Here is a 24,420-nt window from a genome sequence, read left to right on the forward strand (position 1 = left end):
TTGCAAAAAACTCTCTCTCTCTCTCTCTCTCTCTCTCTCTCTCTCTCTCTCTCTCTCTCTCTCTCTCTCTCTCTCTAGCTACTACTGGTGACAGACTGCTGGAGGAATGGACTCAAAACTGGCTTCAAGACTTTGACATTGTCTGTGTGCCATGTTTTTAACAATATCTATTGTTGTTTTGATTTTCCTAAACTTAGAATAAGGTACATGGTTTTAAATTTTGAATATTTAATTTGGTTTCTGGACCTCATACTTTATTAGTAGCTTATGCAGGAGTCACATTTGAGGGAGCGAAGAAGGTGATTCTTCAAAGCACTCAGTATTTTAACAGCAAGGTGTGTGGGATAATGGTAGCAGACTGAACCTATCTGCTGAAGTTTTATAGACTCTTTCTGTGGTCTTGGCTTGATTATAGATATGTGGTGTGTGGAAGGATCTGCCAGAATAGTATACTTGAAAAATATTGGATGCATCCTACTACCAGCCTTTGTACTGAGGTCAACAAGCTGACACACATCATCAGTTGGCGACTACGCATGTTGAGATAAGCATATGAAATACACAGTGTACCACAGCGACCTACATATTATTTTGTTAGTGGCCAGACTATGGAACATATTTAATCATCTGTGAGCAACAAGGCTGTATGTGAGTAGTAGAGTTACACGTATTTCAGCAGTGGATGTGGTGTATGTATATGTATGTTTTTCATAAAGGATGGAATAAATCACTACTTTGGCTTCTTAACAGGCCTAGGATTTTTTATTGGATGAATTTCAGAGAAGAAAGCACTGCAAACATGATTATTAGAGCTTTATTTTATAATATTTCAGAGAGCACCAAAATTTTAATGTGTGTTCACATGGGTGAAAACAGTGTGACACTCTTGGCTACTCAGTGGTACCCTTAATCATCATGTCTTCAGGTTTCCATACCAAAGACCTTCACAGTGTTCAACACTGAGTTGTATGTGATCCTAAAAGAGTTTAAATAATATGTCATTATGCAGTTGAAAAATATGGCATTACCTTGCTGGCTTTAATCTCACTGTTAGAAGGTTTTATACCAAAGGGATGAAGCAAGACTTAGTATGAGGTACAAGAAGCTATAGATGGTGAAATCAGTGATAAGACTGTGATGTCCCTCATTCCAGTCACATTGATGGCTTGAAGTCCTCATTCATTTATGTAGCTGTTCCCCTATATTAATAGAACTGACTTTCTGTTGTCCTTGTAACTCAGATTGCGAGGGTGCCTATCTAAAGCTAGACTGCTCCTTTTTGTATTCCTATTAAATTTTTTCGGACATACCAGTGATGATCTTGTGGAATACAATAGAGTAAGTCATAACCTTGAAACTCAGTTCATTACATAGAACTCATTGAGTACTGCACCTCCATTCAAACCCAAAAATATGATTCATGTTCTCAGTTTGTAACATAAATTTAGGTTCTCAAATTAGATACCTCTAACAATTCTTGTTCACAACAAAAAATATTATTTAAACTACGAAAACTCATTATTGGAAAGATGCATATGTATAAACATTCAAAACATTGAAATAGGCAGCTCTGAATTCACACACTCTGGATTTAAAAGGGACAGTCAAATGAAAATGAGACAGATAGGAAAAAAGTAAAATCTTCATGGAAAATTTTTTGCAGTTGCTTGCAGAACCATAATTGTACCCAGGCATGCACACCCTTGTCCGAAGCATATGTCTTTCTTCATGGCTCCAAAAATATTGAAATCACATGGGTAGAGAGCGGGGCTTTGTAGAGCAACCTTGGCCTCAGCAGTCAAAAGGTGCAAGCTGTTTGTACAGTGCTTGTGGCAACCAAGCCTTGATTGGGATGAAGTTCTTCCAGCCAATGTGACTGATGAACGGAATGCTCTTTATGTGCAGTTGATTTCCCTAAATCATCTTTCGATTGGCAGGAAGATCATTTCTTGCCGTCACTAAATTAAATTGGAAATTCATGGTTTTTGTGATCCTTTGCAGTTGGCATGTGGTACTTGTGTATACATTAGATGGGTTCTTCCTAATAACAATGTTGTAGTCTCATTGGCTGCAACCAAATCTCACATAGCCTCTGTCAAACAATAACCTCTCCCATGACTGGAGTTATATGGTGCTCTGCTTGTTGCTCAACTCATTCGTAAGGTGACTAATGCCTTAGACATAATAAACAATAGAGATATCCATCTGTGAGCAGACTTCACCGTAGTTCATTGTGGGCTGCAATGTCATGCTGGTCATAGGAAAACCCTTATTGCCAATGGTCTCTGAAATTCTGGAACTGTGTTCAGTTCCCAAATGGAGACATTTCAAATCTGAAGACACTCCTGCGAATTACTTATAACGTGCTATTGATCCAGCATCTTTGAGCTCACTTGTTCAGTGGTGGTCTGATCCCACATGGGTATCTTACAGTGAACTCAATTGTCCTTTGCTTACTATAGAAAAAGTGCCAGGCTGGAAGTGCAAGTATCCTTGGTGTCAGTCATTAAACTTGACAGGTTTTTGGCCTGTGCATTGAGGTTTGCTAATAACACTAGGTTGCAACAAGCATACAGGATAACTGTACCACTTACCCCACAAGAATGTCAAAACGCTATCAAAAGGGCCTTTGGCACTGGACAACATAGTAAGTACAGTAGTGTGTTCACTTTGTTAAAGGCCAATTCTTGTCTTCCTTTTTATTTATTGATGCAGATGGTATTTTTTGAGTGGGAGGGAAGTTAATGAATGCTGAGGTATTGTATAATGAGTAACATCAAATTATACCAGCAAAGCATCATTTGATAAAAATCCTCATAATGTATGAACATGAATATCTGTTGCATGCTGGGTCACAACTTTTGCTGTCTATGATATGTAGGAGGTTTTGGATTTCTAACGATCATAACACAGCCGAGGGAATTATTGGGCAGTGTTTAGAATGCATTAGATTTAAGTCACAGATTGCAGTTCAACTAATGGGTCATCTACAGTAAAATAATCTTGCCCCGTCCAGCACTATGGATTGCAATATGCAGGTCTCGTTACTGTGAAGCACGGAGGAAGTCAGAGTAAGTTTACTATTAAGGGCTATATTGAGTTTACTCATTTGCATGTCATCCCATGCCATCCCTTGGTGTTGAGTGTTGTTGTTTCCCGGTCCTTGTGCATGTAGTGCTGGTGAAAGCTGCCAGTAGACAGATAAATAAACCTATAGGAAAATTGTGTCCCTTGCCTAAACTGTGACAGAATTTCATTTCAGTCTTCCCTATTGTCCACATTTCACACTCATACAGAGATATGCCCCAAACATAGCGTCTCATGATTACTTTCTCGTCTCAGGATTGATATTTTTAGATGTTAGTAGCTGTTTATTTTTGTATGAAGCACCTGTGCTTTCCTTGCTGAAATGTCTTTGTTAGCTCTTCCTTCATTATCCATTCTACCTTAAAAATAGCAAAATTTATCCACCTCTTCATGAGTCTCTTGCCAAAGTTTACTACTTAACCATCCAGTGTGTTCACTTCCTGTGAATGTCATCACTGTAGCCATCTTTTGTTTATGCAGCGGTAGCTCATGCAAAATTTTGTCAATGTGATACAATATTACAAAAACAATCAGATTGTTTCACTATGTCACCATGATTCGTGCAATTTAACATTGTTGTGATATTAGCGTCACCTAATGCACTAAGTTCAAGTATGTTCTTTATATGTTCATGATTTATGTTATGTTTTTTGTAATGCATTAATATGTCTTAGATCTTTCACTTCCCTGTACTCCATACATCACTGTTCCTGAATAAAAAACACGGAAAGCAAAAAAGTGCATTGCGAACATTCCTCTTGCAAGTCCAACTCTTGTCATACACTTCCATATTAAATTTCCTCATATACTTGTTTTGTTTCACCACTTACTTACAAAGGTAGTAATTGTAAATAAATTTAATACAGTGAGTTTACATATATAAATTGAACTGTTCAAATGTTTTATAATTAATTGTTTAACATTGCAAGAAACGGGGCAAAAATAATGTAGTAGGGGGGTCGAACCTGAGCTGATGAATTGCCAATCAGTGCTCTTGACAACTGCACCATGACATCAGTAAATCCAGAGTGGCTTAAAAAATCTCTCATACTCTATTCATAAATACTTAATGAGCGCGCGCGCGCGCGCGCGCACACACACACACACACACACACACACACACACACACACACACACACACTCTGCATACCAGCATGCATTCAAAGAGAAATGGCATTTGGCTTGCATTTGAAGGTAAGTGACATAATTTTAGTGTGATGATTTACAGTGTACTGTTGCACATCAGCACATGATCGCCAGCCACTACTGTGTTTATGTGCATATTATAACCACCAGTTAGTAAATACTCCATTTCATTAAGAACCAAACTTGATTCCTCTTCAGTTGCAGCGCCTATTGCCATGTTATCAGCAAACTTTATCTTGCTTGTTTTTGCCATGATAAGCTACTCCCACAAGACAGTTTATTATTTCCATAATTGCCTCTTCTATGTACAAATTTATATGGTGACAATGAGCAACCTTGCCCTATACCTTTATAGGTTCTGTTATTATTTATCATTTTTTCAGCACTGACTACCCCAGTCTGCTTCACATGAAGAGAGTTAATTACCCTTCTCCCTCTGTAATTGACACATTACCGAAGAACAGAAAACATTTTATTCCATATTATCAAAATCATTTTCCAAAACAGCAAATGCAACATATGTTTCCTTGCCACAATCTTTCAATTTTCTCTTCCATTCTTTGGTGAAGTACTCTCACAAGTATTTTTGACGCGTGTGGTACAATACATATTGTGTGGCAGTTTTAAGGTCTGTGTACTGTTGCTTTCTTCAGAATACAGTGACTACATTCTTTTCAAAAATTCCAGCTCTGCCCATTGATCTGGCTTCAGTGAAGTTTAAGTCCCAGGAATCCTTGAATTCTACCCTGTCCTTACTTCCAGGTGTGCTTGAGACAACTCAAAATCAATGTTAATCAACATCAGACTGCTCAGTTTTGATCCCAGCATTTCAGTGCGTAGCACTGTCTGCAGCATGCACAAAACTCCCTAACAGTGGCCTTTTTGATTCCTCTCTGTATGGCCAATTTTGTCCTCTCGCAAGAATCAATTTTGGGAATAGGCAGATGGTAACAGGCAGCCAACAGTTGGATTTACCTGGTTGTGGTTTACATGGGCAGAACAGCAGTGATGTCATGGATACTGGCAGATGGCTTTACAATATTGAAGCTTCGACAGGAGCAGGAGATGACATCACAGAAGATGGTAGCCAACGCCGTCTGCTTCTGGCAAAGTTTTGGCTGGAGAAAGTGTCCTCACAAACATGACGATTGGCACCATCTGTGTTTGTGTTCCTCATGTTTGGAGTTCAACAAGACACATTAACCATCAGCAAACACTTGTCTCTGAACACAGAGGAAGGTGAAAACAAGTATGCAGTTTGCTTGTGGGCCTCTGGTCCTGCTCTAGTATGTTTACCGTACAGGAGGACTGACTATCCTCCCCTTCTACCCACTCAAATGAATTACAAAAACATAACCTTTGATATCAAAATACGTGTATTCTCATAATACCTTACAAAGTGCACAAGGCGTGCTTTTCCGTTCAAGACGTGTCCATTCGCTACGGTGTCCCACATTTACCTGATGCCCTGGACAGAGGACCGGATGCACCAGGAAGTGCACCCACCGCAATTACAGCATTTCCCAACAGGAAGCAGATTAGACTGGACAGGAGGACCTGTCCAGTTTGCAAGATTTGACACTACATGCCACTAGGAGTGTCAAAAGTGAGGTACTGAACTCACCTATGAACTTGTACCATATTAGGAACTAAAACAGTGCTGCTGGAACATGTTAAGTTTTTCATAGGGATAGACCAATCATTATTCCAACAATTATAGGTGGTCTAGTGATAGTTGAACTTTGATAATATTTCAAAGCAATTTTCACTGTCTCCAGCAAAAACAGAATGCCATTTTTCGACAGCTAGGAGAGGAGGGAACTTATTGTTGCATGATAAGAAATCAACACATTCAGTACAGAAGACAACTTACAGATTTGTCATTATGAAAAAGAAGCATTTTTGAGTAGACTTATTTTTTAAAAAATCCACAGTTGGAGATCAGGTAGCTGAGGGAAAATTATGTGCATCACTAAGAGGAAACATAGTTCACTTTCAGCTTGTTAAGGTGTATTTAGTGTAGGTATATTTCTACCATTAATTTATCTTTGGCATTAGAACTTAAAGTAAAAAGTCTTGAAATGTATCTTCTGCATCAAGAACAAACTTACGGAACTATCCTATAGTTTCATTTTCATGGTAGTTCTCTAGCAGCACATTACAGAGAAGTTTGTGGGTAACAGGAAATTGTCAAAGCTAATTTTGATCAGAAATGAAATTTTTGTTATAAAGTGTGTATTTCAGTTGATTTATGAAAAGTAAATACAGTTACTCTGCCATAACCTTCCTTCTTTTCACTGCCTTTCATACTTTTAGCTGTGGAAAGTTATTATTTGTGTGCTTTTGAAGTGGGACTGTAGGTTGCAGTGACAAGAAATAATTATCTGGACCTGAAGGACAAATTATCTATTCAATACTTCTTTTAATTGCTTTTATTCTCTCAATGAAATGTAATTAAATTAAATAATCTGAAATAACATATAGATGTATTCAACTTGAGTGTGAGGATGCCAGAAAAAACAGTGCTGTCACAGATTAAGAATGAGTTAAGACTAGTCTTTGAATAAGCTAGGTATATCTCTGAGCTGAGCTCTGCTTATTGTCGTTGTGGAGTCCAGGCAGATGTCACAGACTGCCAGTCATGAATTGTCAGTTAGTGCATATGGAAATGGGAGGTAATGTCACCTCGTACTATGTATAATATAAATTGTGCATTCTGTCCAAAAGTTATGTTAAAAGTGTGTACTTCCGGGAAGTGAAATAATAAGTGAGTTACACAAAAGAAAAATGCATATCAGAAATTATTTCAAGTTGTGTCCCAAAATAACCTTACAGAAACGGAATTCCACAATAAAGAAATTAAATCCTTAGAACTGCACCACGACCGAACTTCTACACAGGATCTGACGAGCAATTCATATGTCACCACCTCTTAGACAAAATTAGAGATACAAAATTCTGTTATAGCTGATTCTGTCATTTGTATAATTAAATAACATCTTTTTTAAATAATATAATTACATTTTTCATTAGCTTCTGCTACACTTCCCTAATTCACATTTGAGTTTTCCAAGTCACTGCTTTACACTCGTAGCTTTTGGTCGATATATTGTAGATATGGTACCAATATTTTTATCATAGTGTTCTTTTACCTTTGCTGTTTTTTTTAATAATAATAAGTAGTATTGTATTTTTATTGATGCAAGAAATATAATATTTGATTATGTTATTCTGTATATTTTGATGTACTGTAGATAATAAAATATTTTACTCATACTTAAAAATATTTAAATCTGTTACGTTGCAGATACGAAGTACCAGATAGGAACAATTCCAATTCGATAATGATTCCAGTCTGTATGTGGGAATATAACCCAAATCAAACATTTAATTTTAGTCAGCTATTTGGAATTCCTATAATTGTGACATTACCAAAGGATCAAATTTCTCATGCTGTGTTATATGATGCCATAATTGAGAAGTTAACTCCTTTCTTGGTGTCACAAAATGATAACAGGCTTCATAGGCTCAGTGTTGACGAGGAGTCAAATTCAGGCAAGTATTGATCATTTCAAACATAATTTAGTAGAAAAATATTTGTTGCAAATTAGGCTGATATTTATTTAGCTCAGTATGATGAATGATTCAGCATTTTCTTTCTGAAGGGTGTATGAAAACTAAATGTTTCTCTTCTCACCACACATCTATTGTTGCTATTACTGCCACCTCATTGATGTGTTATTCATGAGCTCTCCATCGTACTTTGTTTATGAGGAGACTTCAAAAAGTTACCTACACATAATTATGGCAGGCTAAGTAACTTTTATTGAATGCTGCACTATACCTCAAAGTGAATGTATACATGACTCTATTTTATAATGTAGTCATCAAGTTTCTGTAAAAATTGTTGTGAGTGTTCTACAAATCATTCATTTCCTCTCCTTGGTCAGGGAACCACCATAGGAAAGCCCCCCCCCTCCAGTCCCCTCCCCCAACCCCTCCCCCCCCTCCCCCCTCCCCTGAGTCCTCCCTCAGGCATGGGTGTGTGTGTTTTCCGTTGTCCTTAGTGTAAGTTAGTTGATGTAGTGTGTAAACCTGGGAACTGATGACCTCAGCAGTTTGGTCCCATAGGAACTTACCACCACCACACATCCCCACCCTGACACCCACTGCAGATGTTCTTTCGGCTTGCTGAAAAGATGGAAATCACATGGTGCAAGATCCGGACTTCCCAATCAGCATCACCCATGTATGTTCTGCCTTGGTCAAATTTTTGCCACTATTTCACTATGGCTGGACACAATATTGCATTTGGTCCATATACAGCCAGAATTTCATGGTGAGTATGTGTGCAATTTAGATGTTTTGCCCACAAGAATCATTCTGTCCCATGTACTTAGAGTTTGGAGAAAGTTTCCAGTTATCGTGCCACCTCGTTCGTACACAGTGTTGCACATGTTATCTATACAGCAGCAGAACTGTTTTTGCAGGAGACCCAGAACATTTACTCACTTCTGACAATGTGCCACTCTTGTTATCCAAGGGTCTTTGTTCGGGATGACACATAACTTTCTGAATTCCATACTGTCAAACTTAAAAGCTAAACTAAACTCCTTCCGAACCGGTCTTGAAAGACCCCAACGGTACTTACAAACCACCTTGTCATCCTCAGCCTATAGGCATCACTGGATGTCTGGTCCTCAATCAAGTAGCTCCTCAGTTTGCCTCACAAAGAGTGAGTGCACCCCGCTTTGAACAGCAGTCAGCAGACTGGACGGTTACACATCAAAGTGCAAGCTAAGCACAACAGTACTCAACTTCGGTGATCTGACAGGAACCGGTGTTAACAGTGCAAGGTCATTGGCACAGTCAAACTTACATTTCCATAATCACTTAGGGGATGAAAACAGGCCCTTTCACTTTGAAAAATTAAGCTCCTGGCAAGAAGAGAGCAGCAGAGGTTTATATTAGCACCTAATTGAAGAAAATAACCACCTATACTTTGTTGACTGTGATCTGCGGGACATAATGACTAACATGGATGCGGGAATGCCACAATTTAATTTGTGAAAGATATAGAAAAGTTTCTTGGGCTGATTAATGGCAGCACATATTGGTAGATGTGTGTTAAAAGCCAAATAAGACTGTATGCCATTTCATATGTGGAATACATTTCATGTTGATGGTGGTATCTGTATATCCCTGGTGGTATATTTGCCACGATTCCATACAGGCAGAAGTTTATGAAATCTGATGGCAGGTCATATACAAATATTTATTCACGTACAGTATAACATAGGTAGATGCACATTCATTAAGGCAATAAACCATCCATCACTTTCTAATTGTTTAATGGGGCACTGTGTGTGTGTGTGTGTGTGTGTGTGTGTGTGTGTGTGTGTGTGTGTGTGAGAGAGAGAGAGAGAGAGAGAGAGAGAGAGAGAGAGAACACTACTTCATCTATACAGTGAATAGTTATCGTCCCTTATGTCACCATTCATGTGTGTCACTGTATATGTAGTTGTTGATGCCTCAGGCACAGTGCTTCCTATCATGAGCAGTACTCAAGATTTTTATCTATAGTTCAGAACGAGTGGACATGTGGCTGCTTCTTCAGCAGGGTACAGGCAGGCACACCAGGTTAGGGGTTTGTTAGTTACTGAGAACTCAAATTTTAGGTGTTAAAAGTTGTGGCTTATATTGGCACCAGTGACTCCTGTTACCTTGCTTTTGAGGTCATCATCTGTGCCTACAGGCAGCTGGTGCAATAGACTATTTTCCTGTGTTAAAAATATTGTTCAGATTGAGCATAACATTTAAATAGCATTTATGGTCAATATTCTCACAAAATATCTGTTATTTTTATGTAATTAAAGCTTAAAACATCATTAAATATCAAGACTTGGTCATGTGATCGAAAACAGTCCGTTACTGGCTGGTACTCTGACGATGCCATAGGCTAGGAATAAGACAGTCATACATGTGTCTTAGGAGCTTTAGCCAAAGTTACCAGGTTTTTATGCGCTTTTACTTCAAACAGTTTAGTGATTTAATGATGGAAAATGCGATTACACCTTTTAAGTAACAATGGGAAGGAATTTTGTGAACACTGATAGTGGAGGCCTTGCGAAAGTTGATGCGTTTATGCTCCCAGCGGTGATATGTGCAATGACAGACATTCTTTTCGCTGCTCTCTGCAGTGCCATTAAACTCGCTCAAAACTAAGGAATTCTACAATTTTCGCAAATGGGTCCATATATTTTAACTAGATTGTTGATTATCAGTCATGAGCTATGACCCACAGGATAACAGAATTATCCTTGGCAAAACTTAGTGCTGATTTCCTTTGTAGAAAGCACTCGGCAGAGGTACTGCATCTGGCAGGCATTGCGTGGCGCAACAGATAGTGCATTCAGCTGCTGTTTAAGAGTTTACATGTTCGAATCCTGAAAGGGTCATATATTTTTAAAAGTTTTACATAAACTACGAAAATAGTGTTAGCGAGAACTTGATTGCAGCCATTGTTTTGATTTGTACAGTTGCGCAATCAAAAAGTTACCCCAGTCTTGGCAGACTGTTGTAAATAGTGAAGGAGAATATATTATTGATGTATATAAACTCTGTTGTGTGTGTCTGGTGTTTTTATTAAACTTACAAAAAAATACTATGATCTTATGCACCGATCCACTACATATCTACTCCAGAAGCCACTCCCTCCCTGGGAACACCAACACTGAGGACTGTGCCAGCAGTAGCCTATTACTGGCAAGGCCACCCAAGCTGGACAGGCATCAGGTGAGGGCCCTGATGAGGAGTGACCCACAACTTATGGAATGGGGGGCTGTTTTTTTCCCATGGAGCTCTGCCAGCAGTGGTTGGGTACTGGTGTGATGGCCCAGAATTTCACGAGCTGAGGGCTGGCCAATGCTATCATACTACTACTACTACTACTACTACTACTACTACTAGTACTAGTACTAGTACTTCTGCAGCAGCTGCTGCTGCCATAAATTCTGCACATGCTTCAGGGACCATCATTAGACACAGCAATGGAGCATTGTGTGTTTCAGAGATTGGTGACCTAGGCTTTGCAGCCTGGACTGCGAGAAAGATGCACACCTCTATTAAAAAAAAAAAAAACTTCAACCTCAGTGTGTGCTTTATGCTGATAGAGTGAATGGCTGCTGAAGTAAAATAATCTCAAGTGAGCAAGCTCTGGGGCAACTGCCCCCTCCTCTCAACCCCCTCCCAGTTGCATAAGGCTTGCTCAAGCATGCAGGTATCTGCCCGAGTCGATATTTGTTTCTCTAACAGCTTGTGGGAGCCCTATGGAACAGACTCAGTTCACATGTGCTCCTGAAGTGACGGATGTACTGTCTGCTAGTATCTGCACCCACTGAACAAAAGAAAGTTTGGTCGGTTTATCAGCTCGAGTAGTAGTCTGAGAATTACAGTAACTGTGTGCTAGTCAGCCATAACACTTTTTTATCATAAAAAAGAAAGCATAGGGAGCCTTTGAGAAGTCCTTTCTATATTCACAAAGTTTGTTGCTGGGGTCTGGAGGAAGTATTAAATGACTGTAACAAAACATTCGTAGTTGAAACTGCCACGTCACACTAAGTATCTATCTAAGCTTCTGGGATACAAGGTGTTCCCTGATCACCCTGTTGTGGCTGAGGTGCATAACACCTTTAACTTCTGTAAAGGCATTGTTACCTACTCCGCTGTAATAAAGCTGGACCCTGAGTAGTTATGTGAAGAATGGAAAAATGTGGGTGTCATGGAAGTTCAGAATTATATGAGGAGAGTCAATGGCACATTGGGACAAAGTGCTTCTTTTATTCTTATCTTCAGCATTCCAGAATTACATTCATACATATTCTAAAGGCTAATGTCTTGTCGATGTAACCACTCTCTTCTGTCATTGGCTGTTCATGTTAGTAACTGTCACATCCTGCCCTCTTCTTGATGCCTTCCAGATACTTCATTCTAGGCTATCCTTGTCCTTTCTTTCCCAGCACTTTCCTTTCAGAATATTAATGATGAAGGTGCTGCATCTGATGACATGTCCAGTAAATTTTATTTTTCTGTTTTCTATATTTCCTTTAACATTTGGGGCCCCGAGCCATAGCGCATGAAGCTCTACCACAAGGCCTAGCTGTTTTTAGCGTATTTTAATTTACTACAACTCTTAAATGGTTTTTGTTATAGTAATGACATTACCCTTATTGAAGAGCCTGAACTTTTCTAGTTTGAAGCTATGTATAATACTTCGTTCTTTTAATTAATATATGCTTTCATGAAACTTTCAATTATAGCATTGTTTTTGAAAAGAGGAAAAATTGGTCAAGGATATATGCACTTAATCCTCGGAAGGAAAACTACATTATTTTAAACAAGAATTTCAATAATTATTTATACTGCTTGTTTTATATACAGTAACCTCCTTAGTCTTTATTTTAAGATGCAATTTTGGTCTTTGTATGATAAATCTTGAAACAGGGTAGTTTGCACAATACTAATGTGCATTCACTACACTGGTAGCTTGTGTCTTTGCGCCACACTTTCCCAGTAAGCTTTTTGCCTCCCAGAGAACACATTACACATTGTTTTTGCTTCTGTTTCTTGGCTATTTCTGTCTTGATCTTTTACAGAAAATGGTTCGAGATCTCTGGTGTTTGCAAGACCTGCAAAGGTAGTTGTCATAAACTGTGATGTTGTGAGGCATTTTCCGGTTACCTTGTTGTACAATATACTTGAATTTATCATGACCATAGGTATTATGTGAAATGACAACTTTTTCCACCACTTCACAGTTCAATGCTCAAAAGCCCTGTATGATAGTCATTGGTCTGATAAATCAACACCCAACTTGTTTTTGTTATAGTCCACCACACAGGCTGGTTTTGACTTCTCTCTGTCTCTCTTATCAATAAACATCACAATCTCAGCCAGTGTGCCTTGTACTTATCATGTGCACATTTCTTTTGTCCTTCCAACAGAATGCCAAGATATTTCCATTACGCCTAAAAATTAGTTCACTTAGCTGAAGTTTCGGATCTTTTATAGCAGAAAGTAATCCCTGTCTAGATTTTCTTGTAGTTCCCACAAGAGCAGTTTTTGCAGCTTCCAGTCCTGAAGCAAGGACTGGACTGGTGTAGAATCTGTCCGCAAACAAAGTGTAACCTTATCCTGACAGGTTCCCAAGCAATGTCTTTATGAGTGTTACTGTGTCAGACCTCTCACCTGCATAAACAGAAAAATTCCAGACATAACCTGTCTCTGACAACGTGTACAGTTTTATACCATATTTATTTGGCTTCTGTGGCAGGTACTGCTGGAAATACACATGGCCACGAAATATGCACATGCAATGTAATGTTTTGAGAGTGTGTATATGCTCACTGGAAATTAGCAGACACAATATCCAGGAGGGGTCTCACCTTGTGCAGTGGGTCATAGCCAGCTTCTCCTTTTTTCGTAGCAACTGATTTGTCACTGATGTGAAAGTTTCTCTAAATAGAAAGAAACCTGTAATGGCTCAGGATGTTTGGACAGAAATTAGATGACACAACAGGATTCTTGGACCAATGCTCTCATATATGGGGTCTCACACGTATACACATATAGACTACAATTTCCAGAAATTTTCTTATTTCTATGAGAGTAACTCCTTTCCACTTTGATACCGAGCTGGTTGGGGAAAGGGAATTTGTGCTTTATAATTTCCTTATGCTTTGTTGTGCATAGCGATTAGTTTGCTGCTTTATATGATTCGCCATACTTTCTATAAGTTAACACAAAAAGAAGTCTAGAGGTGTGCTGTTCTGGTCCAAACTGGTAAGGTTGCACTTTCCAGTGTCCTGAGAATGGATAGATATTTGGCACATCATCAGTAGTCGTCCAGCCTTCCTCAGAATTGGTACGGTGCAAAGTTCTCACACTCACCCTTGGTCGCCCACGCACTTCAAGTGTGGTATCAGCAGGAACAATGGCAATACATGCTTCTGAAGAACTTTGACATTCGCTCTCCTCATCTGAATCTACCGTAAAACTAGTATTTGCAAATAAAATCACTTACTACAGTAGTTACGCATTGAAAGCTCTTTCAATTGAAATCTGAATAAAAATAATGTGTGTTCTGTTATCTTGATTCCTTACCAGAAGACTCAGAATCTTCTTCTTGAATATAGTCTGTCATCATCAGAATCAAGCAAATCATCATCCTCCGAAAAATCAACATCAATTTCTTCAAACTCACGCGATAACTCACGAGCTACTTCATCATCCGTCAAACCACACTTCCCCATGACGACACAACTGAGCCCGCACACGGCAGAATATTCCCTCTCGCAAAGCCTCAAAAAAAAAAAAAAAAAAAAAGAGAGAGAGAGTGGTTCTCCCTTGTCCAGCATACCCGCACCATCTAGCGTCAAATACTTCAACTATAGCCTCTGCTGTGCCTCCCAGACCATTGGGGGCCCTACGAACATGTAAACGAAGGAAGGGGAAGATCGAGCATACGTGCCCGTAAAATCATGGGCATCGGATTTTCAGGCTGGTCAGGTGCATCCATATTTTTACGGGCGTTGGCTTCTAAGTGTTAACAATCTTCTCTTTTTGTTCACCCCCTTAAGCCTTCCAACCTGGTTTTTCTTTTTATCAGCCTATTCTTGTCATTTTCTGTTATATTCACATTTCAGCAGCTTCAAGTCTATTCCTTTCCAGTTTATGCAGAGTCCCAACTTCCACTTCTCTGAGTGTACTCCATGCAAATGAGTTTACAAAGGCTTTTCTGACATCTATGTTCATATGTTTGCTGGTTAAAATGTTTTCTTAGTCATAAATGCCTGCTTTACCAATACTATTCACTTCCATTAAGCATCTGTTGTCCTGTGTGATTTTACTACTGAGATAACGAAATTGTTTCACGTGCTCAATTCTGAATTCATCGATTGTATATTGTTTTTAATTTCTCCCATACTTTTCCAAACTACCATTACTTTTGTTTCCAGTTTGCTCAGAGTCTGCAACTATCATAATGTCATCAGAAATATAATACAATCCTTTTAACATTGGCTTTTATTCCCTTTGTCGTCTCCTTCATAATCTGAATAGCTTCCTCAGTGAAGAAGTTAAATAACTATCTGGATTGGGGGACATCTTTGTGTAACTCTTTTTCTAATCTTGACCTCTTCCCCTATTTTATTGATGTTCATTTTTGTGCTTTGGTTCTCATCCAGATAATTAGTCATTCTTGTATCCTTCCAGTCAAGTCCTTTTTTTTTCCATACTTGTAAAGAGTAGCTGCCAGTTCACATTGTCAAAAGCTTTTTCTAAGACAGTGAAGGTAAGGTAAGTTGTTCTACATATCTAGCCTTCTCTCCAATAGCACTCTCAAGGCCAAAATTGCTTCTCTTGTTCTCTAAATCCAAACTGATCCTCTCCAATATACTTATCTACTTTTCCTTTTATCATGTTTTTAATTATATTAATGAGTATTTTGGAGGCATGTGATAGCATTGGCTGTGTTCAATAACTGGTGCAGTCAGTTGCCTTTCCTATTTGTGGTACGAATGGTCCTGCACTGTCTGGAGTCTTGTGGCATTATTCCTCTTTTGTAGTAGTCTTTTTGTTGCTCTGAATAAGTGGTCTTCTGTGTTGCTTACCTCATTTTTTTTCAGCAATTCTGCAGGAATGTCATAAACACCAGTTGCTTTTCCTTCTCTGAGGCTTCAAAGGGCATGTTCAAACTAATGTCTCATGATTGGAGGACCCTGAACTTCTCTTTCTCACTCATTGATGTCTTCAGGTTACTTTCATTCTTGAAGCTCTTATCATCATACTGGTCTTATATGTATTTGTTCCAATGAGCACATATCTCATCATTGTCTATCAGTAATATTCACTCTTTATTTTTTACTACTACTACTACTACTACTACTACTACTGATTTTGTTCTAGTTTTGTACTGAAGTGTTCTGCTTTTCTTATGAACTTGGTCCTGTGTTCCCTATTTCTGATCTTCTTCTATGTCTTTGGCAACACTTTTGGTCCATTTACCTTTTTCTCCTCTGCATTTTATCGTAATTTGACTTTTAATTCTTTTGTAGTCGTCCACATTGATTTCCTTTGTAAGCTTGTTCCTTTCTTGAATTAAATGTAGTATTTCTTCTGTCATCCAAAGTTTTCTGGGTTTCACTTTTCTTGTTCCTAAAACCTCATTGTTGCTTCTATTATCCCCATTTTGATAGTATTCCAGTGCACTAGCTCATGATTTCCGCTAGCTATTTTATTCGTTCTTTCTTCAAAATCCATATTTATTGCTTCTTCTTTCAGTCATTCTACTCTCCAGATCTTGGTGATAAAGCTCTTGGTTCTTTTAAATTTAAATGTTACACATGGCTAATACAAGTGCATGGTCACTATCAATGTCTGGACCTGTGGCATGATTTGATCTGATTGCTTGACCTTTGCATCATTAGCATATAACCTAACTGAAATCATCTTTCGTGTGCTGCTTCAGGAGTTGAAAGTTAAGAGAGACATACCCTATGGTAAGCTAAAAGAGCTTTCAAAGCTATGCAACCTCCAGTGTTTGCTACTTTTTTTTCTTCGGCCCTTAAGAAGCCAGTTGCCAAATGTGATACCTCCACGCAAAGCAAGTTCAGAGATGCAAGTGTGAGTAGTTGCACTTGTCAGTGTACTTGTGGGGAGGAAAAGCTACAGCAGAATCCGAAATCATTTAGAAGCCATTGATGTTGGCCTTGGAACCTTAGCCACAAACTGCAGCACACTATGAGAAACTCACTAAACCATCGTCTCTGCCTGTGCAAGAAACTCCTATAAGTAAGAAAAAGTCATACAAAAAGTCATTCAAAGTGAAAGTGAACAGCAGCAAAACCTTTGGATTGGTGAGCACACTCCCTTTCTGATGATGGTTTTACTGTCAAGAATACTTTTATTCACATTCAGGAACTGGAGAGCTGAGCACCATCTAACATTCCCCCTGACCTCTCAAGTCACTGACACGCCTACATTAGGGGGTTACTACACCTATAGGAAGAGTGATGTTACTGGAGACAGGGCTAACATTGAGGTGGCTGTTTTCATTGAAGACAGATGCCACTCCTCTCCTGTCCCTCTGCTGCCTTGGAAGAAGGAAAAGGACAACCTTTGCTGATCAATGGTTCCCACAGTGCAGTAGAACTTAAATGGGTACCAATTGAATTTGGCAGAATTACAGCTCCCAGCTCAGGAGGGACCATTGTGCATCTGCTTCAAGAACCTCATTTTAAAGTCACTGACACGCCTACTTTAGGGGGTTACTACACCTATAGGAAGAGTGATGTTACTGGAGACAGGGCTAACATTGAGGTGGCTGTTTTCATTGAAGACAGATGCCACTCCTCTCCTGTCCCTCTTACCACAGCTATACGAGCAGTTGCAGTGGGCAGATGAACCAACAGAATTGTCCATTTAGATAGTATCTGCCATATGAACTCTGGTCAGATAACACACTTTTCTACAACTACAAGGTCATCTGCAGTCATTGACATTCGTGTTTGCTCCCCAGCTATTGCAGATGCAGTTTAGTGAGAAGTGGCCACAGATTTGCATTACATCAACAACTTTCCGATATGGATTCACATACTGACTCAGACAGTGGTTGACAGTATACCACGAAGACGGATGCTTCCAAGTGCAAATTGATTGTGATAAAGTCAGTAGTCCTTCTTTGAACAACAGGAATGTACCTAGGAGATGATGAACCATACCACATGTGTGACCTAACAGGCTGTCATCAATTCCATTCACCTAATGTAGCAACATCTGCATATGATGGCCTGTCCCATGCTTGAATGATGTAATTCAGCAATCAGAGCCAGGTGTGTGGCTTTGCAGCAATTTTAAACACCATGCAACTACAGAAAACCTTTGTGACTTCAGGTCTGTGAGAGCACAAGCAAGGCAAGAGGTAAAAGAACAGAAGAGGAACTCCTGAAAGGAATTCACGACTTCCATTGGTTGGTCAACTTTCACGGCATTAGTTTGGGACCCAATCAGGCAAGGGTACACCCCCCTATATGGCCTTGTAGAGACATGGAGTGTTGGTGGATGCATCTAAAGACATGGCTTAGGTTTTAGCTGAACACTTTTTTACCATCACTGTGTCATCTGGACAGACTCCTGGGTTTCAGATGTCCCATAGGACAGTGAAGATGAGGAGACTCTGCTTTTTTGTGTAATGAGGAGATCTACAATGTTCCACTCTCCACGTGGGAATTTGAATTACCTCTGCTGCAGCCAGACACTGCTCAAGGACCCTATCAGATTCATTGTGTCATACTATGTGATCTGTGCCGTGCAGCCAAAGACAAGCTCCTATCTTGTTTAAATCACATCTGGTATCATTGACAGTACAGAGTCACTGGGAAGGAAGCAATATTAATTTCTGTATGGAAACTAGGCAAGTATAATGCCAGTCCTAATAGTTACTGGAGTGTAGCCCTTACCAGTTGTGTGGGTAAGACTCTCAATCACATGGTCAGCCACCACCTCGTCTGTTTCCTCAAATGCCAGAGGCACCATGAAGGCATTTGGATATTGACTGGAGTCTTTCAGATCAGTCCACTGCAAAGTCTGTGTGTAGTGGCTGCTGAACACCACTCTAGATTTGGCAGAACCTCTTGGCTCAACTGGCACTGAAAAACTCAGCATTGCCTCAGTCATTGGCATTTAGTGTGGCAGTCACCCTAACATTGAGCAGCTGTTCAACAATTGCTCCCATGTGACTAAGTCATTTGAGATATGTGCTACTGACTGTTTCATGAATCTGGATACGTCAGACCTCTGAATACACAGCTAAGTATGGGACAAATTGGTGCCTTGGTGTCTTCAGATGCCCAACAACTGTATTTTATTCAATTTTAAGTATGTACCACAGTTTTGTTGTTTATACAGATTGATAGCAGCAGAGGAGTATCTAGCTTGTTAACTCTTTTCCCTGATAGCATTTTTAAAGTGCATCTTCTGGAACAATTTACAAATTATGATGCAGACTTATGCAGCATGATAATCACACTGGAGTGGATTCAAAGGCATCACAGTACAAGGTTTCTCATCTGTTCAGACTTGCTTGGTGTGCTACAAGCTGTCCATCAAATATACCCAGTAGACCACTTGATTCAGCTCATCTAGGACTGTCTACAGTGGCTCCAATACCATGGCAAGGAGGTAATCTTTTGTTAGGTACCTGGGCACCCCAGGATACAGGGAAGTGACGTAGCTGAGAGAGCAGCCAAATTAAGATGTTGGGATGGTGGTGTATATCAATGTGCCATCCCCTTTCGTGCCATCACCTCATTATCTGAGAGACAAATTATGCATCAGCAGGAAACTAAATAGTTGGAGATGGTGGAAAACAAACAGCTGTTACTCAAATTGACCACACTGGCATGGCGGAATTCATACCACCCTCACCAGTGGGAGGAAGTGCTGCTCACCAGACTGCACATTGGACATACCCCTTTAATACATAGTTTCCTCCTCCCACAAGAGGATCCACCACTCTGTGAAGTATGTGTTGTGCCATTTTCAGTCCAACATATTTTGGGTATCTGTGCAGTGCCCTGTATCAAAATAATAATAATAATAATAATAATAATAATAATAATAATAATAATAATTGTCGTCGTCATCCTGAAGCCACTGTACATGCATACAGGTTGGTACTTTGTCCCATTGGTGGTAATTCCCTCTTATGTTCCACTCGCAAATGGAGTGAGGAGAAAAATTATTGCATGTATACTTCTTTGCAAACTCTTAACTCCCTTATTTTATCCTTAGAGCCCTTACATATGTGAGAATGTTGGAGGGTATGGAATCATTCCCTAGTCTGTTGCAAATGCTGCATCTATAAACTTCGTCATAGCTGTTTGCTAAAATATTGGATGAATTCAACCAAGGATTCCCATTTAATACATAAAGCATTTCCATAATGCTGATTGAACTGACCAGTAACTATCTAGCCCCAACTCTGTGAGCTGCTTCAGTGTATATTTGTAGTCTGATCTGGAGGGGTTTGCCAAACACTCAAGTTGTGTGCAAGAATGGGTTTATCAAGCGTTCTGTACACTGTGTTCTTTGTAGGTGAGCTTCATTTCCCTGAACTTTCCCATTATATTGTAGTCAGCCATTTGCTGCCCCTATGTGCTCATTCCATTTCACTTTGTGTTACAATGTTATGCCTGGATTTTTAATTGATGTGACTGTGGCAAACAGCACACAATTAATATTGTATTCGCACATTAAATAAATATTTCTCTTACATGAAGTTACACTTACCCACATTAAAGAAAGTTGCCACTCATTCTGCCAAATAGAAATTCTGTCCAAGTTATACTGTACTCTCTACAGTCACTCAGTGACACTTTTCCATGCACAACAGTGTCATCAGCAAACTACTGTGTTGTAAATACAGCTCAGTTTATTTGTACAATGATCTTGCACCTGCATGTGTGGAAGCCTATCACTGTCAGGCTTTGTGGCAGCCAAGGACATTTCTTTCTATTAATTAGTTACAGCACAAAGTCCCAGATTGCTACCTATGCTATCTGACAGATTATTTACATTATATATGTAGAGAACAGGAGCAAGACTGGCACACTTGTCTGGGGCATTCTTGACAATATCATTGTCTCTGATGAACACTCCCTGCAAGTAGAATGTACTAGGTTGTCAAGATGCAAGCCACATCTGTGGCATAAGTTACTCGTGATGCTGTTGCTGTATAATTGTTGTGAAAAGTTTGTTGGCAGACATAAGGTTTTAACAGGCATCGTAGGTGTGTTTATATTTGGGCGGAACTTGTGCAAATGCATAACTATAATTGTGTGTAATATGAGATTTTTATAATAAATTGTTAAACCCAAGGTATTAGACTTTTCCTGTTGTAATAGTTACTGTGCTTTTATTTGTAGTATCACATCAGCTGATAGAACATCAGAGTGAAGACACTGACAACATTAACCAACCTTGCAATGGTGATGCCACTGAAGATCAGCTATTCACTCTGTGTGTTGTCAATCCAGCAACTACATCTGTTGTGTTTAAAATACATGCGGACCTTGTTCCATTTGAATTACCAGGTTAGTTCCAGAAACTGTATCATTTAGTACTACTAAAAAATATTTTTTAATTAATTTAGCGTATGTTACAACACACATTTTTCCTCCAGCAAAGAGTTCAGTACAGACAGGAAAATAAATGTCTGTGTAGGGGGACAAGTTTAAAGTTAATAGTCAGTAGTAAGGTAAAGTAACATTTTGTAAAAGTTATCTGTGGATGCCCTTTGTTGCAACAGTACATTTGTAGCATTAATATTTAAAACTGGTTTTATTCTCTTTGGTTCTACTTGAGATAGCTCATGAAATGGTACTTACTGAAGATGATAGTTTAGTGGTATGTTGTCTTTCGGTGGAATCATGGTTTAACCAACATTGTTTTAGATGTTATTGTTAGTTGTACATGCTTTGGGAGATCTGTGCAAGTGCTTTAATAAAGTAAACACATTATCAGTAGGACAAGAGTTATGTTTCAAAAAAGTATCTAATGAGAAAGTGTCAGATTCATGTACTCCATGCATGCACAAACAGGTTCTGTAAGTAGCGCAATAATTTAGAATTGCATTTTATGTGATTCCAGCAATGAATTTAATTGCAGATATATTGCAAATAGTTTTATGATAGCTTTGATTTTATTTTAAAATTATTTAATTTCTGTTCAGATATACTTCTTGTTTTGGGCTATTGATTAATTCGCAGAGTTAATGTAAACATGTTGTCACCAAATGACACAGTGTTTGTAGCTCATTTTCACTCATTCCTTGAAGTGAAGTGTCTCAAGATGCAGACTGAGCAAGTTTGCCGTGTGGATTTCAGTGGTATAAGTGAATTGACAGCTAGTGCTACTCTTAAGGTGCAAGGAAAGTTTTACATACAGTCCCAATTTTTTAATGAATGGTTATTGTGAACCATTTCTGAAATAATTCGCCCCCACCCCCAAATATGTTAAGATAGATGGGTGCAATAATCATCTCATACCTATAGGAGATCATCATCCCTATCACATGGGGCAAGATTAGTAGTGTAGTCTGTAAACTGAAGAGTGAGCAGCACTTGTGGTGAGGGAAGTGGTCTTTCCAAGAAGAATGCTAAAACTGCTTACTGGATGGTCAAGAATCAGTTTCTTGCAAAGCATTGCAGCATGCGGTGATTTTTGTAGATTCTGTTGGCGTGCGTTTATTTTGTTGTAGATATTGGGTACTAGTTCTGTATATCACATGTAGTGTTAACACTTTTGGTGAGAAATAAACACTCTCTGCATCATCTGTGGTTTGAAAGGTGCATTGCAGAAGGATCAGTATATGTTTGTGAAACAGCTTGTAGTTTCTCCTTGTGATGCAGTGGGGTAGTGAGAGAGAGGGAACTAGTTTGTTTGCTCTTCAGTTTAAAGACAGGTTATATTTGGGTAACACTTAATGACTACGAAGCCTGTTGCAGCTAAGTAACCTATACAATTTTATTAATATTGTGGCCATCTTAATGAAGGATCAACAGGTTTTTTTCATGCAACTTTCCACTGTGATCCTCATAGGATTATGGAAATAGCTATGATTTCCCTCTTGACAGACTGTGACAGGTGTACCTTCATCTTCAAGCATCCATGTTTTGCCATGAAACTCTGTTGCAACTATTTGGTAATAAAACTAGGTTCTTTGCGCTTCTAACACTGCTATTCACAAAGCAAGGTGCACCTTAATTGCTAATATTTTGAAGATTTCATGAGTGACAATGTTCCATCCAGCCCATCAAAAATAGCTTCCATACTTCAGTGTGGTCTTGAATATTTGAATGAATTGGATGTACAGACTAGTCCAAAGATTTCTTTGTGGTGATAACCTGCACGCCTCTCATGTACTGCAGCAAATGTCCTATGGAGGAGGCCAGCAGATAGGATCATCAAGGGTTTAACTATGCCTATCATATACACTGAACCATCTGAATATTCTAGAGCACTGAGGACCGCCTTCTCTGTTCATGTAAAACATTTCCTTCATCAGTTTAAAAGAAAAACTCCCACAAAATTATACAGTAATTTCTTTTACTGTGACTGTGTCTGTTGTTAACTGATAGACAGCTATGTAAAAATGATAGGGGTTGCCTGAGCTGCTCCTTTGCCTGTGAGGACAAGTTAGAAATATGTACATAAGCATGTTGTTGCTTGTTCACCTTGAGTCCAACATTGCAAAACTTTCCAAGTACCTGTTTTGTTTATTCAGTCATTTATATATGAGGGGTTATTTGTTTAATTAGTTGTATCCAATAGTCGAAGGCATAAAAATAATAAGTTTCAGGGCATACAGGTGGTCAATATATTGTCACTCAATGGAATCAAAATACCAGACAGCAGTATTACCAGGAATATGATGTCCAGTCGGTGGACTCATTCGAGCCGCGCCATCGACGCAGTAGCACCAAACTGTCTCTCCAGGATTGTATAAGCCTCTACACAATGACTGAGAAGTTAGGAGCAGATGATGCATGGTGAGAATTTAAAGAGTTTATTTGTTTTGTAACGACAACTTTTTTAGCACTAGTTTACCTGTTTGTATTTCACTAATAAAATCTTTTATATCTGAATCAAGTGCACAGTAATACCAGAAGTGGTCATTATTTGAATAAATAAATAATTAAAAAAATATTCTCAAATAAATTATCTGTGGATAATGAGGTTATTTCACTCTTTGAATAAAAGTAATTATTTATTATTGATAACTAACCAATAACATAGACTACCACTGTGTTTTCGTTGTTTATTTTTAATCATCACTTTTTCACATGTAACCAGTGTTTGTTCATGTGGCTCAGCACAGTTTCTGTTTGGTAGATGATTTATTAATTCTGTACACAGAAGTGTGTCCCTGTGGGTAAATTCCAGACCAAAAATCTAAACGTTTGGTTTTTGATCCCCCATTGATTGTACGATTTCTTGTCTTTCATTTCTAGCAGTTACGTTTTAATGAGAAAAACGCTGAGTTCTTGGTTATTATAAGTAGCTGGGTAACTGTATTCCGAGGCAAGTGCGTACCACCCCCACTAGGACCATATCTGGTAGAACACTGCA

The 24,420-nt window shown here is 38.9% G+C and overlaps 1 protein-coding gene across 5 annotated transcripts in view; it reads left to right on the forward strand.

Annotated features, from left to right (window-relative positions):
- LOC126183279 (ubiquitin carboxyl-terminal hydrolase 15-like) overlaps nucleotides 1–24,420 on the forward strand; it is a 176,653-nt gene that overhangs the window by 118,794 nt on the left and 33,439 nt on the right. For 3 of the 5 annotated variants that reach the window (XM_049925103.1, XM_049925104.1, XM_049925107.1), the window contains 3 exons: nucleotides 7,541–7,788; nucleotides 21,216–21,383; nucleotides 23,645–23,840. In XM_049925103.1, coding sequence (XP_049781060.1) covers nucleotides 7,541–7,788; nucleotides 21,216–21,383; nucleotides 23,645–23,840 — 612 coding nt within the window. The remainder of the gene's footprint in view (nucleotides 1–7,540; nucleotides 7,789–21,215; nucleotides 21,384–23,644; nucleotides 23,841–24,420) is intronic. The other 2 variants (XM_049925105.1, XM_049925106.1) reach the window with 2 other exon arrangements.

The sequence above is a fragment of the Schistocerca cancellata genome, chromosome 4 (assembly GCF_023864275.1).
Source record: "Schistocerca cancellata isolate TAMUIC-IGC-003103 chromosome 4, iqSchCanc2.1, whole genome shotgun sequence".
NCBI lineage: Eukaryota > Metazoa > Arthropoda > Insecta > Orthoptera > Acrididae > Schistocerca > Schistocerca cancellata.